Source organism: Oreochromis niloticus, linkage group LG5, assembly GCF_001858045.2.
Source record: "Oreochromis niloticus isolate F11D_XX linkage group LG5, O_niloticus_UMD_NMBU, whole genome shotgun sequence".
Lineage (NCBI taxonomy): Eukaryota > Metazoa > Chordata > Actinopteri > Cichliformes > Cichlidae > Oreochromis > Oreochromis niloticus.
In genome coordinates this window covers 34,630,000-34,646,929 of record NC_031970.2, presented here as the reverse complement: position 1 = coordinate 34,646,929, position 16,930 = coordinate 34,630,000, and the positions used below count along the sequence as shown (strand labels likewise).

Genomic DNA, 16,930 nt, shown 5'->3' with positions numbered 1-16,930 from the left:
TCTTTGAAATTAGTGTGATAATACTTTTTTGGGATTAAATAAGAAGTGTGGATAATTTGGTTAGTGCCAAAGGTGTCTGAAAACTATAGAAAATCATTTGTGAACCAACACTCTTTCAAACAGCCTTACAAAACAAGTGGTGCACTGCTTTATTTGTTTTTGAAAGTTTTAAGTTAGTCTATTGTATTAAAATAATCACCAATAATGTATATAATCTTCAATCTTTACATTATTAGTGTGCACATAATTCAATGATCACTGTGCCAGTGTAAAGTCATAGTAAATAACTTATAACATTTGAAGACCTGGAGACACAAAGAGCAGTTATATTTCTTCTCTTCTAAATTGAGCTACCTGTTGATGTCTTCTTGCGAGGCCATGCCCCGCCGCTGGTTGACCCACTGTTGCAGCTGAGCCATTGAGCACTTTCTTTGGGCCAACCTCTCTGGAGCTGTCCTTGGGACAAAACCTCTCCTCAGCACCACATTCTCCTGCTGTTCCCTGGGGTCATATGATAAAACAACACCTGGCTCTTCATGTCCCTTAGCTGGTTGATGTCTACTGTGACTCTTGGATGGAGGGGGTTTACTACTGCTGTTGAGGGGCATGGCACTAGGAGGAGGCGTTGTTCTTCCCCCTTCAGCTTCTACACTTTTTCCTTCCATTCTATCATTTATGTGAGAGCAAAGGTTTGAGCGTGCAGGTGTTCCAGGGCTGTCAACCCCATTGATATTAGAGTGGAGGGCCAGGTTGGTGTCAGTTTCATTCTTTGTTTGTATGTGTGGATTCTGTTGTGTTTGTGAGTAAGGAGGCTTTGTCTCCATGCCGTGGTTGATAAAAACTGTCGTGTCTGGGTGTTTCCTGGGTATTTGGAAGAAAAAGAATGAATGAGAATTAGGACAATACTGGATCCGACACCAAAAGATCAAGCAGAGTACAGCACCAAAGAGTCAAGAGCCATTGATACAGATATTGCCCCACTTCTTTATTTAATAATAGTAGTTTCTGTTGTTGCCAAGTCCTTGGTCTGCTCCAGGGCCTTGTCCTGCTCCAGGGCCTTGTCCTGGTAGGACATGTCTGGAATAATTCACCTAGGAAGCGTCCAAGAGGCACCCTAGTCTGATGCCCAACTACCTTAACTGGCTTGGAAGTAGAAGTAGATGAGCAGCCGCTCTACACTATGTCCCTCTTGAATGACCAAGCTCTTCACGCTATCTCTAAGGGAGACCCGAGCCACTCTTCCAAAGAAATGTATGCCACTTGTATCCACAACCTCATTGTTTCATCCACTAACGAGAGCTTGTGACCATAGGTGAGGATAGGAACACAGATTGCCTGGTAAAAATAGATCTCCACTTTTATTCTCATCTTTCTCTTTGCCACACTATAACTCATGTATTGCATTATCTCATGTTGACAGATGAAGTGAGGGAGTTTCCATTCTCCACTCAGTTGGGAACAAAACCCTGAGATACTTCAGCTCCACCACTTGGGGGGTATAACTCGTCCCTGATCTGCAGTGGGTGCTCTGCCCTTTCAGACTTCTAGGTGTTAATTATCATACCCACCAGTTCACACTCGGCCACAGAAAGCTCCAGTGCAAGCTGGTGGTCACCACCTGATGAAGCCTGAAGGCCACCACTTAGCTATGTCTCGATATTTTTTCACAGCCAGGCTCCACCATCACCCACTGCTGGCTGACTTCTGGCATGGTAATTGGTATGTCATCCAGATATGGGCCAGGCCTGGCGTAGATGGCACTGTTTATGTGATGGCATGCAACATCTAGGCAGATTGTGGTTTGGTTTATGTGGCCCAGGCTCATAGAAAACAGGTCTGGGCTGGATCCGGCATCAAGCTGGCACTTCTAACTGACTGGTGTCATGGCAGGGTGTATGTCAACCAGATGGCATAGATGGCGCTATTTATGTTCCTATTTTAGTTAGAAGACCCAAATGCCATGTTGCAATACTATACTGCTAGGGTAGCCAACGTTTCAAATGCAGGTTTGACAGGTTTGTGAGTGTACACTTTATCCAAAACCTGATGAAGGGTTTACTCAGGTAAACCACTGGGTGGCTGTAGCTCAGGAGGTAGAGAAGGTCTGATCGGAAGGTTAGTGGTTCGATCTCTGGCGCTTCCAGTCTGCATGTCAAGAGTGTAAATGTGTATGGATGCAGTTAGGAACCATTCAGTTTAGAGAAAGTGTGTGATTGGGTGAATGTGGCATGTTGTATAGACCACTTTAAGTAATCTGGAATAGTAGAAAAGTTCTATATAAGAATGAGTCCATTCACTGTCTGAACAGAGTTTCGTCATGTTACTTTTGCACTATTACTTCCGGCGCCCCCCGTGTGTGGCAGCCTGTTACAGCAGCTCTGCTCATTCATGGTTTCTTTCTTTATCATCTTTTTTTTCCTCGTAATTTTTATAACTAAAGTTTTAGCAGTTAGACTCTGCAACATGTTCTACCAATTTGTGCTAGTCTTGGTCGTTTTTCTCTGTTTTTTTTCCACTTTTTCAGTCATGTTTGGGGACCCAGTGCAGGGATCCTTTGTTTACAGTAGGGATCAGCTGTTAGCGCTGCGTCCCGCAGCGGTACTGCTGACGGACAGACTCGACATTCCCAGCGAGCTGAGGAAGAAAAGACGGGGGTGTCGTGCTGGGAGGGAGGGCCGTCGCCCGAGAAGGAGATGTTATAGACCATCTCTCCCTTCTGTAATCATTGGAAATGTAAGATCTTTGCCCAATAAGATGGATGAGCTCACGTCACTAACATGGTCACAGAGGGAGTACCGGCAATGTAGCATCATGATGCTAATGGAGTCCTGGCTAACACCGCTAACTCCGGACACAAGCGTGATGCTACCTGGATTCCAGCTGCTGCGGGTGGACAGGACGAGAGAGAGCGGTAAGAGGAAAGGAGGGGGACTGACAGTGTTTTTGAATGACAGATGGTGTAACCCTGGGCACATCACTGTGAAAGAACAACTCTGCAGCAGAGACATTGAGCTGTTAGCCGTTAGCATGCGTCTGTTCTACCTCCCCAGGGAATTCTCGGTTGTTAACAACCATAGAATTAAAGAAACTGTTTTACTGTTACAATATAATCTGCAGCATTAACATTGCATTGATAATATCACATATAGCTTTGAGACGGCATTGAGACATTTAAACACAGTGACACCATATTAACCTTTATTACAGGTGCAGTTATAACCATTTTATATTTTATACCTTTATACACACATTGCAGTTCTGTGCTGATAAAAGAGTTGAAGCACGCCCAGGTAATTAAAGGTCAAAAGCTTCATTCGGCGTGAGGTCCGGATGATACATTGGATAAGTGGGTTAGAGCTGAGGAAAGATCACACACATGCTTACAAGACACATATATACCACATATAACCTAGAAACAGACCTGAGCAGAGGCCTGAGTGTATTCAGCAACATGTTGCACTAGAGTTTGCTTGACAACAGGTGACAGAAGGAGAGGACCAGTCCATGGGGACCTCAAAGGCCTGAGACCATCGCCTTAGTTGGAAGAAGATCCCAGAAAGGGGAACTCCTGTGTCTACATGTATCTCTTAAAATTGATCATTGTCTGTAAAATGAGGCAAATAATGTTCTTAAGATGCAAATTATGTGCTTGTAAACGCAAGAGGGGGCGTTATAATACTCTGATGTTATAAAAGCAATCTGAAGTGTATTTTGGGCGGAGATCCATGCTGATTGTGTGCAGTAATTATCTCCCCGCGCGTGTGTTCAAATAAAATCATTGTTTTGACCCAACCCTTCTGGACTATCATTGTTTTGTACTCTTCCTCAATATTTGAATCCTCAACAGTATGTCCCCCCTTCAGCCAACACGGATGCAGCCTGTGACTCTCTCCACTAGGTGGTCAGCAGACTGCAAACGCAATCTCTGACACCTCAGCCACTTCACACCTCCTCTATTCACCCTGCTCACTACTCCCCACCCCCAACAACAGCATCCTATACACACTCAACACAAGGCTCCAGCCTGTCTCTCTCAACCACCCAGGTTAGGAGGGAACTGAGGAGGATTAAAGCCAAGAAGGCAGCGGGTCCAGTCCCACAGCTCTGGAAAACCTCAACAGCTACAGACCGGTGACTCTGACATTCCACCTGATGAAGACCCTGGAGCGGCTGGTCCTGGCTCAGCTTCGGCGCCTGGTGCTCTCATCACTGGACCCACTTCAGTTTGCCTACCAGCCTGGCACTGGAGCGGATGATGCCATCATTCACCTCCTACATCGTTCCCTCGCTCACCTGGAGACGCTGGGATCACTGTGAGAATCATGTTCTTTGATTTCTCCAGTCCCTTTAACACCATTCTGCCCACAGTCCTGAAGGACAAGCTGGAGAACTCAGCAGTGGACCATCACCTCACTACATGGATACTGGACTACCTCACCGACCGACCACAGTATGTGAGAGCTCAGGGCTGTGTGTCGGACAGGGTCGTCTGCAGTACGGGGGCCCCACAGGGAACGGTTCTGGCTCGTTCCTCTTCACCATCTACACTGCAGACTTCTCCCACAACTCCACCCAGTGCTTCCAGCAGAAGTTTTCTGATGACTCTGCAATAGTCGGCCTCATCACTGAGGAAGGAACACTGAGGACGACAAGGAGTGACCCATGACTTTGTAGACTGGTGCCAGCAGAACTACCTCCAGATCAATGCCAGTAAAACCAAGGAGCTGGTGGTAGACTTCTGCAGGCACAAACATCCTCCATTGCAACCACTAAACATCCAAGGTATGGACATTGAGGCTGTGGACAGCTACAGGTACCTTGGTGTTTATCTGAACAATAAACTGGACTGGACTCATAATTCAGACGCCCTCTACAGGAAAGGGCAGAGCAGGCTGTACCTGCTGCGGAGACTCAGATCTTTTGGAGTGAAGGGCCCACTCTGCAGGTGTTTCCTCCCCACTGCTGTCAGACTCCACAACAAAGACTTCAACTGACCAAACACATACATCCACACATGTGCAATAACACTAAGTGCAATACTCTTTTTCTGACAAAGCTGTATTTTTACTCAGTTATATATAGCATTTGTATTCTATTTTTATCCTATTGTATATAGTATTTTATTTTATTCTATTCTGTACAGTTGTGTACAGTATCTTATCCTTATTGTATTCCTTTGTTCTCTAATTTTTGCTATATAACTTTGCACTGTCCACTTTCTTCTGTGACAAAACAAATTTCCCATGTGTGGGACTAACAAAGGTTATCTTATCTTATCTTATTATGTTCTGGCACATGATGTTATTACATGGCTTGATTAAGGTACACATTAGGCTGACATCTGGGGCCAGAGCTGAAACTGTTCTGGGCCAGCACAGGGCCACCAGTGTGTCTGCAACTGGCGTTGTGCTGGCCCATGTGTGGGCCACCTCTGGCAAACCTGATCTGGGCCACCAAGGGGCCGTCATTCTTTGCGGTATGTGGGCCATGTGTAAGCACATTGTGTGGGCCAGATCTGGGCCATACCAATTTTGCTATGTGGGGTGTTATTCATTTAAACGTCAGAAGTCTTCTTCCTAAATTTAATTTCATGAAAAGTTGGACGAAAGCGTTAGATACGGATATTCTTATTTGATTGGAAACCTGGCTTACAAAATCAATTCCTGACAAAGACATCGCATTAAGGGACTATAATCCTTTCCGTTGCGACTGCCCCAAAAGGATGGCGGTGTTGCAATTTATGTAAAAAACAAATTCCATGTTACTGTCCAATCATCAGTATCTCTTTGTCAACACTTTGGACTTCTTGCCCTCGTGCTCCAACTTTTCAAAGGCTATTTTATCACCATTGTGGTCTGTTATAGACCCCCTTCGGCTAGCAGTGAGGCTTGAATTTCATTTAGTGAAAAACTATCTACTTTAGATTTTGATGAAATTGTGCTAGCTGGAGATTTCAACTGGGACTGGTTGTCTTCTGCCTCATACAGTTTTAAATCTATGTGTAATTCATACAATCTCACAGAACTAATTTACAACTCATCCAAATCCTAAATGCCCAGAAAAGTCATCACCTATTGCTTTATTTTTAACTAACATGCCGTATAAATATTCTCACACTGGATTTTTTACAAATGATATCAGTGACCACTGTGTGATAGCTGTAGTCAGACAACTGAAGCTCCCAAAATCAAGGCCACAAAAGTTTTTAAATGAGATTTGAAGCATTTCTGTGAGCAAGCTTTCTTTCATGATTTATGGGACTATAACTGACATAAAATCCAACTGATCACTGATGTTGAGCTCGCATGGAATTATTTTTATGGTACTTTTATCAAAATTATAAATAAACATGCCCCCATGCACAAATTTGGAGTAAAATGCAGAAACAGTCCTTGGTTTTCTCCTCAGCTCAACAGTCTCCTCAAAAAAAGGGATGCTGCCTGCGCTAAGGCCAGAAAAACTCAACCTGAAGAGGATTGACTGATTTTTAGACAGCTCAGACTTTGTTCAACCTCCATAATTAAAAAGGCCAAATCAGAATTCTGTCTTTAGAAAACAACTAAACATCTGAACGTTCCTAAAAAATTCTGGATATAATAAAATAAATAAATAATAATAAAATAATAAAATCTTCTTATTGGGACATAACTACCAATGAGATGCCAGCCTTTGTTGTAAAAGACGTGTGCACGTTAACAGAAAAATGTGGCATCTTAAACTGCTTTAATGACCATTTTGTTTCATCAGAGTCTTTATTTGAATCTTTCTATCCAGATTTAAAACAGCTTAATCAACAGGAGTCTCTCTGCAACCACTCTGGATGATCAGGTATTGTATTTTTTCACGTTTGTATGGGATATTGTACTTGTTTTAATTGTTATGTACTTATGTGGTACATGTATTTTTGACTTTTGCTGCCATGATGCCAGGTCTCTCTTGGAAATGAGATTTTTAATCTCAATGAGATTTTTACCTGGATAAATGAAGGACTAATGAAAAAAAAAACTATAAACAGAATTGGTGACAAAGAGCAGCCCTGGCAGAGTCTAAAACACACCAGAAACAAGTCTGACTTACTGGTGGCAATGCAACCAAGATCTCACTGCAGTTGTACAGGGACGGAATGGCCTGTATCGACTGGACAGACACCCTGTACTCCCAAAGCAGCCCCACAGGTTTCCTCCAGATACCTGGTCAAATGCCTTCTCCAAGTCCGCAAAAAACACATGTAGACTAGTTGGGCAAACTCCCACACACCCTCAATTGAAATGAGCTTTTCTCAAAATAATAACTAATAACAGCATTCATAAATTTAAAACAGCAACAAGAAAGCAAAAAAAAATTAAAAAAAAAAATAAAAAAAATAAAGCAAAGTGAGGTAAAAGAAATAGAAAATCAATAAGATATTGCTTGAAACCAACAAAAGACCAGCAAAAATTAGATGAAACAGAAGGTAAATACAAGAAGTAGCAATAAAATTAAATAATAGTCAAGAACAATAAATTGTCCCAAGGAAATAGTTACTGCCCCAAGTGGAGCAGTTCATATATCTCGAGTCTTGTTCCTGGGTGAGGGGAGAGTGGACAGTGAGATTAGCAGACCGAATGGGGCAGCTTTTGCATCTGTTGTGGTGAAGAGAGAGCTGAGCATTAAAGCAAAGCTGTCAATTTACCAGTCAGTCTATATTCATAACCTTGCCTGTGGTCACATGCTGTTAGAAGTGGACAAAAGAATGAGGACAAGGATACAAGTGGCAGAAATTAGTTTTTTTCAAAGAGCGGCAAGGCTCTCCCTTAGACATGGGGTGAGGAGCTTGGTTACTCAAGAGGGCCTTGGAGTAGCGCCACTGCTCCTCCACTTCAAAAGGAGTCAGTTAAGGTGATTCAGGCATCTGATTAGGATGCCTCCAGGATGACTCCTAGGTAAGGTATTCTGGGTATGTCCTACCAGGAGGAGGCCCTGGGGCACACCTAGGATTTGCTGAGAGATTATATCTCTCGCTGGCTTGGGACTGTCTTGGTGTCGCCCTGGTTGAGCTGGATGAGGTGGTGGACATACGGAACTCCAGAGCGATTAAAGCGCGCTGTAGGTATTACAGGTACTGCACTGCAGTGGTTTGTATCATATCTATCTAATAGACTCCAATTTGGTCATGTAAATTGAGAGTCCTCTTCACACACTAGGGTTGTTAATTGAGTTCCACAGGGTTTCATGCCCCATTAGAGCATTTCGCTCTCGCACTGCAGGCCTACTTGTTGTTCCTAGAGTATTTAAAAGTAGAATGGGAGGCAGAGCCTTCAGTTTTCAGGCCCCTCTTCTGTGAAACCAGCTTCCAGTTTGGATTCAGGAGACAGACTCTATCTCTACTTTTAGAGATAGATAGATTAGGCTTCAAACTTTCTTTTTTTGCTAAAGCATATAGTTAGGGCTGGACCAGGTGACCCTGAATCCTCCCTTAGTTATGCTGCAATAGGTGTAGGCTGCAGGGGGATTTCTATAATGCAAAGAGTATTTCTTCTTCAGTCGCCTGTTCCACTCACTATGTGTTTATACACCTCTCTGCATTTAATCAGTATTAGCATTAGGCTGGTAATCTGTCCAGGATGTACCCTGCCTCTCTCCGTGACCCTGATCAGGGGAAGAGAATGGATGGCTGGATCAATCTTTAAAATATGAAAGTGATCTGTGACATTAACATTTCTAAACTGTGTAACACAGATCCAGAACAAATACTCACTCAGATCTTTTAATGTATGATTTCTGAGCCACATAAGTCTACTCACCTCCCAAGTTGCATCATTAAAATTCATATTCTTTTCATTTCATGTCAAATTGTGCCACTCAACTCTGCCACTGTCACTATTTATTCTGTAGTAATTCAAAACCTTGGCCCTTGTACTGTAGTTAGGACTGATAGAGATTGTGTATACGTTCGATAACCAAGTCTTCAATTCACTGGTTTTAGGAAAGCAGTTTATATTTGCTGATAAAAATGGATCTGTTATGTGGTTACAATTATGCCCTGGCTATCGCCTTGGGGATAAGTGGAGCTTTTGTACATTTCTGCTCTTTTCATGCAAAATAACAACATTATCCAAAATAAAAACATGATCCAACTTTGCCATTTATCTCTTGCCTGGCTTGCATTCACACCAATCTGACTGGACATTTGGATAGGTTCAAATAAATAGGTCCAATAGACTATGGTTGAATATATTTTCAAGTGCATGTATATAGCTCCATGCATGTGTGTGTGAACAACACCTGTTTGCTGGTTGACTATTGACCTCAGCAGCATCACTCAGGGCTCTGATCCACTCTTCCTGTTCTGCATGGCTGTCTGTGCTGAAATAGTATGTCCTGGTCCCGGCATGCTCCGCCTGCATGCAAAATGCAAATAAACCCTTCAAATTGCCATTTTCACTTTTCTCCTCTTCCTTCCACACCTTCAGAGTGAAACAAAGAGATGCAACACATTCAACTCAGTCTCAAACTATGCCTGCTATCCTGCAGGCAGTAATTTATGAAACTTATTATTCTTCTATAAATGTGATAATATATTTTATAATAAAAACACATTAGTATTTGTAGCTGGCTTTTATAAATAAAATAAAATGACGTTTTTTTTCCTTTTTTTATTCTGAAACGCTTGTGGGTTAGGGTTGGTGGTGCCACCATATTCCCAGAGTATGGTTTCGTTTAATAATACAATTAGAATGGAAACTAGTCCAAAGTTCTAATAGCTTAGTATTATCCTGGGTATAGTTTTTGATTAGCTTTGCTAAGTAGCATGCCAAAATCCTTACATGTTCTCTTGAGGTGAAAGTGAAACTTTATGAACTAAACCAGGATGAAGAATAAAGATGACTGAAAAAATGAGACTGCAATTCAATGCCACAGAGATAATAGTGCATTCCTTGCAGGCAGGGAAGTTATAAATTAGAGTAAGGCATAAAATATTAATGCTGTATCGTTCACCATCTTTCAATGCTGTGATTGCAGCCATTCCCCAACTCTCTGTGAATGGTACTCATGGCAATTGATCAGTGGTTGCTGATCAATGATCAGGCCAATTTGCATAATAATCATCAAGAACTGACCTCACAGCCCATTAATCATTCAGTGGTGCTGGTTTCAGTCATTGTGCAAATGTCCTGTTTATAATGTTGGAAACCTGCAGTCAGCTGAGACTGAAGAAGTCACCTGGATGATGATGAAACGTTTCTCCCACTGAAAACGCTACGTCCAGATGAACAGAATCAACTTTTGGGATATTAATGTTGTTACCAACTGCATTTCCAAATAAAACAAAAAGACAAAGCCCTCGTGTGTGTAGATGAAAGCGGGAGGAAAAATACATAAAGGGGAGGAAAAGCCACCGGTCACTGCTCTTCATAAAATGCTGCAGTATACTCTAGCTTACGACACTGTGCACTATGGATCACAATGGTTCAAATATCTACCAAATATTAATAATTGCTTTATGTAGTACTGTGGTTATTTTAAATAATGACATAATCAATCCGTTTTTGCTACACAGGTAATTCTTCATATTTCAAAAAACTCATATCTGTCAGTCCGATTTAAATTCTGGGACGTAGATTTTGTCTTGGACACATTTTTCATACCTCCTTTTCATTTGCGGTTCTAATTTTAAAGCATACTGCCTCTTAAAACACAATTAAAGCATCAGTGACCAATGTGTGTGTGTGTTGTGTGTGCGTGTGTGTGTTCGTGTGTATGTGTGTGTGGAGAAGATGTCCTCTAATGTGGATAGAGGACATGATGTCACTCATAAACAAGAGTCATTTCCTTCCACGGTGGAACATCACGAGACTCCACCTCCAGCACTCACAGAGGGTGATGCAACTGTGTGAAATGGCTGAATATTAAGACGCAGCAGTAACCTAGCAACAGAGGTTGGGGCAAAGCGTGTGTGTGCATGTGCGTGTATGTATATCCCTCCTTTGTTGTCGTTCCTTTCTTTCTTTCTAAAGAGCAGAAAATGACAGAAGGAGAAGACGTGACTGATCCCTCCATTCTTTGCTCCTTTCTTAAATCATGAACATATTACTTACAATTATTGTATACTTTTTATATCTACTGTATACTATTTACTGTTATACTTCTGAACACAAAATGAAAATGCATTTAGGCAAAGGCATTAGATTATTGAATTTTTTCTGCTTCCCAAATTAAAAAAGAAAGGGCTAAAAAGAGAAAAAAAAATGGAATGACAATAGAGCAAAAACATAGTAAGGTTTCCAGTTTCACATTTCCTCACTGGAAACTTCAGACTGAAAAATAAACAAAAGGTGAGAAACAATGAAAGATGGAAGAAAGGAAGAACAAATAGAGAAGAAACAAAGGAAATGTAGTTAAACTTCAGCACTTTCTAATCAGAGGCAAAATCACTTCATGGATGCAATTGTATTTTGTATTTTATATAACAAAATGTTAATGCATCTATAAAATATTTCTCTGCCTTTTACATTTGACCTAAGGGCATTACTTGCATAAATGAAGCTAAATAAGCAAAAAAGCCCGGTTTGAGCTCCTATTAAAGCAGTAAAATAATTTTATTTTTTGTGGTTACAGCTAAATTTTCAATGTAGTCAGCGTTATTCAAATTAATGCTATTCATATTAAATAAATATTTTACTGATCCTACATCCTACTGATCCCCTAACCCTAACCCTATGTCTTCAAAATGTCTGAGTTTTATAAATTGTCTAATTTAAGTAATTGCCTGACAGAAATTAACAAATGGTTATATGACAATTTTCTCCAACTAAACTCTGATAAAACAGAAACTCTAATTATTGCTCCAGACCACATGGTCCCAGAAATTAGACAGCATATCAGCTTCTTAGACCCTTATGTAAAATCAAGCCTTAGAAACCTCGGCGTCATATTTGACAGCTCGACGTCGCTTGAGCAACATTCTAAGCAGCTGGTCCGAAACTGTTTTTATCATTTACGGAATATTTCTAAACTCAGACTAATGGTATCAAAGCTTGAACTTGAGATGATTATTCATGCTTTTATTTCTTCTCGTTTAGACTATTGTAATGGCCTTTTTTACTTGTTTTAACAAATCAGCCTTAAATCGTCTTCAGACTGTGCAGAATGCTGCAGCACGTCTCTTAACAGGCACCAAGAGAAGGTCGCATATCACTCCAGTCTTGGCCTCCCTTCACTGGTTGCCTGTAAATTTTAGGTTTCATTTTAAAATTTTAGTTCTAACCTTTAGGGCCCTACATGGTCAGGCTCCCCAATATTTATCTGACCTGCTGAAACCACATACATCTTCTCGGGCTTTAAGGTCATTAGATCAGAGACTGCTGGTGGTACCGCACACTCGTTTTAAAACTCGTGGTGATCGGGCCTTTCAGACTGTGGCACCACGGCTGTGGAATTCTCTCCCACTGTCTCTTCGCTGCACGGACTCCATTGATTCTTTTAAGAAACAGCTGAAGACATTTTTATTTAGAAAAGCATTTGATTAATTTCCTCTTATGCTGTTTTTATAGTTTTATTGTTTTACATTGTTTTATTTACTGTTATATTGTTTTTATATTCCCATTTCCTGTGTTGTAAAGCACTTTGTGATTTTTATCTGTGAAAAGCGCTATATAAATAAATTTTACTTTTTTTTTTACTTACAGGGGACATTTTTCTGTTATAGTAGCATGATAAACAGTAAAAACAGTACAGTCTACAATACACAACAATAAACAACAACACAGCTGAAATGAAACACAGGCTCCTGGAAAATGCCTTGTACTATGAGAGAGCACAGGAATTTATATATTGAAAAGAGTGATAGAAAAAGAAAAGTAAGCTATTGCTCACAAGAAATATGCAAATCTCTTCTGACTACAATTACTAATACTAGTATAGTAGCACTTCACCACAAATCAGAAGGGCAGGAGAATACTGGATAGAGTAGGAATAGAGCTAATATTCAAAAATAGAAAGTGTACTTATGTTACATAAAAAGGAATCGAATATTAGATACAATTTTCGGTCAAATCTTAAAAATAGAGGTGGCAAAAGTATAGAAATTATTTACTTAAGATGAAGTACAGATACTTGCATGAAAAAATACTCCAGTAAAAGGTAAAGTAATTCTGTTTCAACTTCTTTACTGAAGTAAAATAAGTAAAGCCTCTGAAATGTATTTAACGTAAGAAAGTAAAAAATAGTTCTCTGAAGGATATTTCTACCAGCTATTTTTCTGCAAAGCTAAATAAACCTAATGCTGTATTAGTCCATAGGAATACAAACTTTTTTTTTACTTTGCCCCCACACCTGAACAGAAAATGTAATATATTAGGGCAATAAAGTGGCTTTAATGGGAGGGAAAATCTTCAGATTGGTTGTAGTGACACAGTATGGTGAAATGATCACAAATCAAAATCATTTCTTTTGTGAGTTTAAATAGATTTTCTTTTGTTCACAGTCTTTGATCAACTGTTCAACTGTGATCACGAAACTACTTAAAGGTTTAGTTCTCTTAGTGGATTTACACAACTGAATTCAATAAGATATAAGTAGCTTAGCTCAACTCCATTCCCTACACTTACAGTATACTGTTTATACTGTGTTTATACTAGACACAATAAACAGTATTCAATTCTGTGAATAAATTTAAGAATGTTCCGTTTAAATTCAAATTCATCTGAGCTACACTTCATGTAACCTAACACTGACTAGGAACACCACAGCCACTGTGGACCAGTCCAACACAGTCCTTTACTGTCATGGTACTGGGTCTATGATCCAGTGTTTCTGTTTCTTAGACTTTTCCTGGAATTGTTTAGGTTTCTACTTTAATCATTTGGATTTCCAGGTGGTTTATTCTGCTCAGACTATATTGATAGTTTCTAATGCCTAGGTTTCTGTTACTGTGCCTCGCCTGTATCCTACATTTCATGTCTAGTCTTGCTTGTCTACTTGTTCGTTTATCTCCTGTATCCGTTTTCTTTCTGTCTTCCCAGTCAGCTATGTTCTTATGTCTGTTGAAGATGTAGAAGCAGCTTCAGCAGAATAATGTTAATAAAGTCTGGAAAGGCCTTAGAACCATCTCGGGTCACAAAGATCAAAACTCTCTGCCTGTGGGGAATGTGAGGCGGACAAATCAACTGACTCTTTTTCCTTTAACAGGTTTGATTCATCCAGGAGGCAGTCTCCAACATCGGCTGCAGACTCACCCACCCCCACTGCTGCTGTTCCACCTCTGACACCTCAGCCACTTCACACCTCCTCAACTCACCACGGTCACTACTCCCCACCCCAACAACAGCACCCAGTACACATCCAACACAAGGCTCCAGCCTGTCTCTCTCAACCATCCAGGTTAGGAGGGAACTGAGGAGGATTAAAGCCAAGAAGGCAGCGGGTCCAGATGGCATCAGCTCGAGGGTCGTCAGGTCCTGCGCAGACCAACTGTGTGGGGTGATGGAGCACCTCTTCAACCTGAGCCTAAAGGTGAGGAGAGTCCCACAGCTCTGGAAAACCTCAACAGCTACAGACCGGTGACTCTGACATTCCACCTCTTGAAGTCCCTGGAGCGGCTGGTCCTGTTACAGCTTCTGGCCCTGGTGAGCTCATCACTGGACCCACTTCAGTTTGCCTACGTACCTGACATCGGAGTGGATGACGCCGTCATTCACCTCCTACATCGTTCCCTCGCTCACCTGGAGACCGCTGGGAGCACTGTGAGAATCATGTTCTTTGATTTCTCCAGTGCCTTCAACACTATTCTTCCCTCGGTTCTGAAGGACAAGCTGGAGAACTCTGGAGTGGACCATCACCTCACTACCTGGATTTTGGACTACCTCATCGACCGACCACAGTATGTGAGGACTCAGGGCTGTGTGTCAGACAGGGTCGTCTGCAGTACGGGGGCCCCACAGGGAACGGTTCTGGGTCCGTTCCTCTTCACCATCTACACTGCAGACTTCTCCCACAACTCCACCCAGTGCTTCCTGCAGAAGTTCTCTGATGACTCTGCAATAGTCGGCCTCATCACTGATGGGGACGACAAGGAGTACTGAGGACTGACTCAAGACTTTGTGGACTGGTGCCAGCTGAACTACCTCCAGATCAACGCCAGTAAAACCAAGGAGCTGGTGGTAGACTTCTGCAGGCACAAACATTCTCCACTGCAACCACTGAACATCCAAGGTATGGACATTGAGGCTGTGGACAGCTACAGGTACCTTGGTGTTCATCTGGACAATAAAGCCAGATGAACTCAGGTCGTTTGGAGTAGAGGGCCCACTCCTGAAGACCTTCTATGACTCTGTGGTGGCCTCAGCCATCTTTTACGGTGTGGTCTGCTGGGGCGGCAGCATCTCTGCTGGGGACAGGAAGAGACTGAACAGGCTGATCCGAAGGGCCAGCTCTGTTCTAGGATGTCCTCTGGACCCAGTGGAGGTGGTGAGTGACAGGAGAATGGTGGCTAAGCTGTCATCCCTGTTGGACAACATCTCCCACCCCATGCATGAGACTGTGACAGCACTGAGCAGCTCCTTCAGTGGCTGCAGCACCCACAGTGTGGGACGGAGAGACTCTGCAGGTCTTTCCTTCCCACTGCTGTCAGACTCTACAACATGGTCTCTGCAGATGACCACACACAAGCAGACAGACAAACACACGCATCCAAAACACAATGATAACTTTCACCCTGTCTCCCTGATGTGTTATAGTACCAAGTGCAATTTTCCCAATAGAGCAAAGTATTTTTTTTTTGTATAGCATGTTATTCTATCTTATTCTAGTCTGTTTTTTTCTTTTGTTCTTAATTTTTACTGCTCTTGCACTTTCTGCCGTGACCAAAAAATTTCCCTGTCTTAGTGTGTGACTCATGTTTCCTGTTTTACTTTGATAGTCCCTTGTCCTATGTTTAGTTTATTCAGTTTTGCTTCCTCCCTGTCTTGTTATGTCAGATTAGCTCCAGCTGTGTTTCCCTCCTGTTTCTCATTCCCTTGTTACCCTCTGTATATTTAGTCCTCTGTTTTCATTTGCCTGTTGACACATCATCCCATGTTCCCATGTATGTTTCTCCGTGTGTCCCATTCCCCAGGTTATTTCCGAGTTTGTTCCTAGTTTTAGTTCTAGTTTTCAGATTTAGTTTTTATTTCCCTTGTATGTTTCATTTGGATTTTTTCACAGCAATATAACTGCTCCTTTGAGTTTATCCTGTTGCATTTAAGTCCCGCATTTGGGTCCCGCACCACCATGACATTTACTGTACATTCATCACAGTCGCCCCCTGACAGGGTCTCCCAAAGCAAACTGATCCTGGAAGAGGGACTAGACAAAGAGCAATTCAGTCCACCCCTTTGTGAGAGAAAAAAGCAAGTGTATCCTGGAGTAGGGTTACTGGGGCCCCACCTTTGAACTAGAAAATCAGACTCATTCCCAGTGCGTTTTGGACTCTGCCTGGGCTTCCCTTTGTGAACAATTCTGCTCTGTGTTTTTATGGACAGAATTTCTAGGCATAACCAAGTGGCCAAAGGCTACCATTTGGTACCACCAGTGGCCAGGTGGGCTAGAGAGAGAGAGAGACATCTGGGTATCCTTGCTTTGATTACTGCCCCTGTGATCCAGATAAATGTAAGAAAATGGGTGGATGGATAGATGCATGCAGATGTGTAGAGTACACAGAGAGAGAGAGAGAGAGAGAGAGCTGTGCAGGAAGTGTGATATTTATTGTGGGGGAGGGAATTCATGACGATGTTTATCAAACGTGAAGCGTAATTTGGATCTTCTTTTGCTGCTGGTTCAGTGAATTTTGGTGATGAAACCTGCATCTTCAGAATCTGTTAGATCTTGGCTTTTAGCTTAGATGGCATATCCAGTGCCATCCAAGTGCCATCGGGTGAACGATCCACGGTCTGTGTTTACATCTTTGTGCTGA

The 16,930-nt window shown here is 41.9% G+C and overlaps 1 protein-coding gene across 13 annotated transcripts in view; it reads right to left on the bottom strand.

The window, feature by feature from the left end:
• Positions 1–16,930, bottom strand: part of plekha6 (pleckstrin homology domain containing, family A member 6) — a 191,807-nt gene that overhangs the window by 31,751 nt on the left and 143,126 nt on the right. For 9 of the 13 annotated variants that reach the window (XR_003220236.1, XM_025907519.1, XM_025907513.1 and 6 more), the window contains 3 exons: positions 9,265–9,380; positions 3,250–3,357; positions 355–861 (listed from right to left, as the gene is read on the bottom strand). Coding sequence is in view for 12 of the 13 variants with exons in the window: in XM_025907519.1 (XP_025763304.1) it covers positions 355–861; positions 3,250–3,357; positions 9,265–9,380 (731 nt within the window). In the remaining variant the exon portion in view is untranslated. Of the gene's footprint in view, positions 1–354; positions 862–3,237; positions 3,358–9,264; positions 9,381–16,930 lie in introns of all 13 variants that reach the window. The other 4 variants (XM_025907522.1, XM_025907516.1, XM_025907521.1 and 1 more) reach the window with 4 other exon arrangements.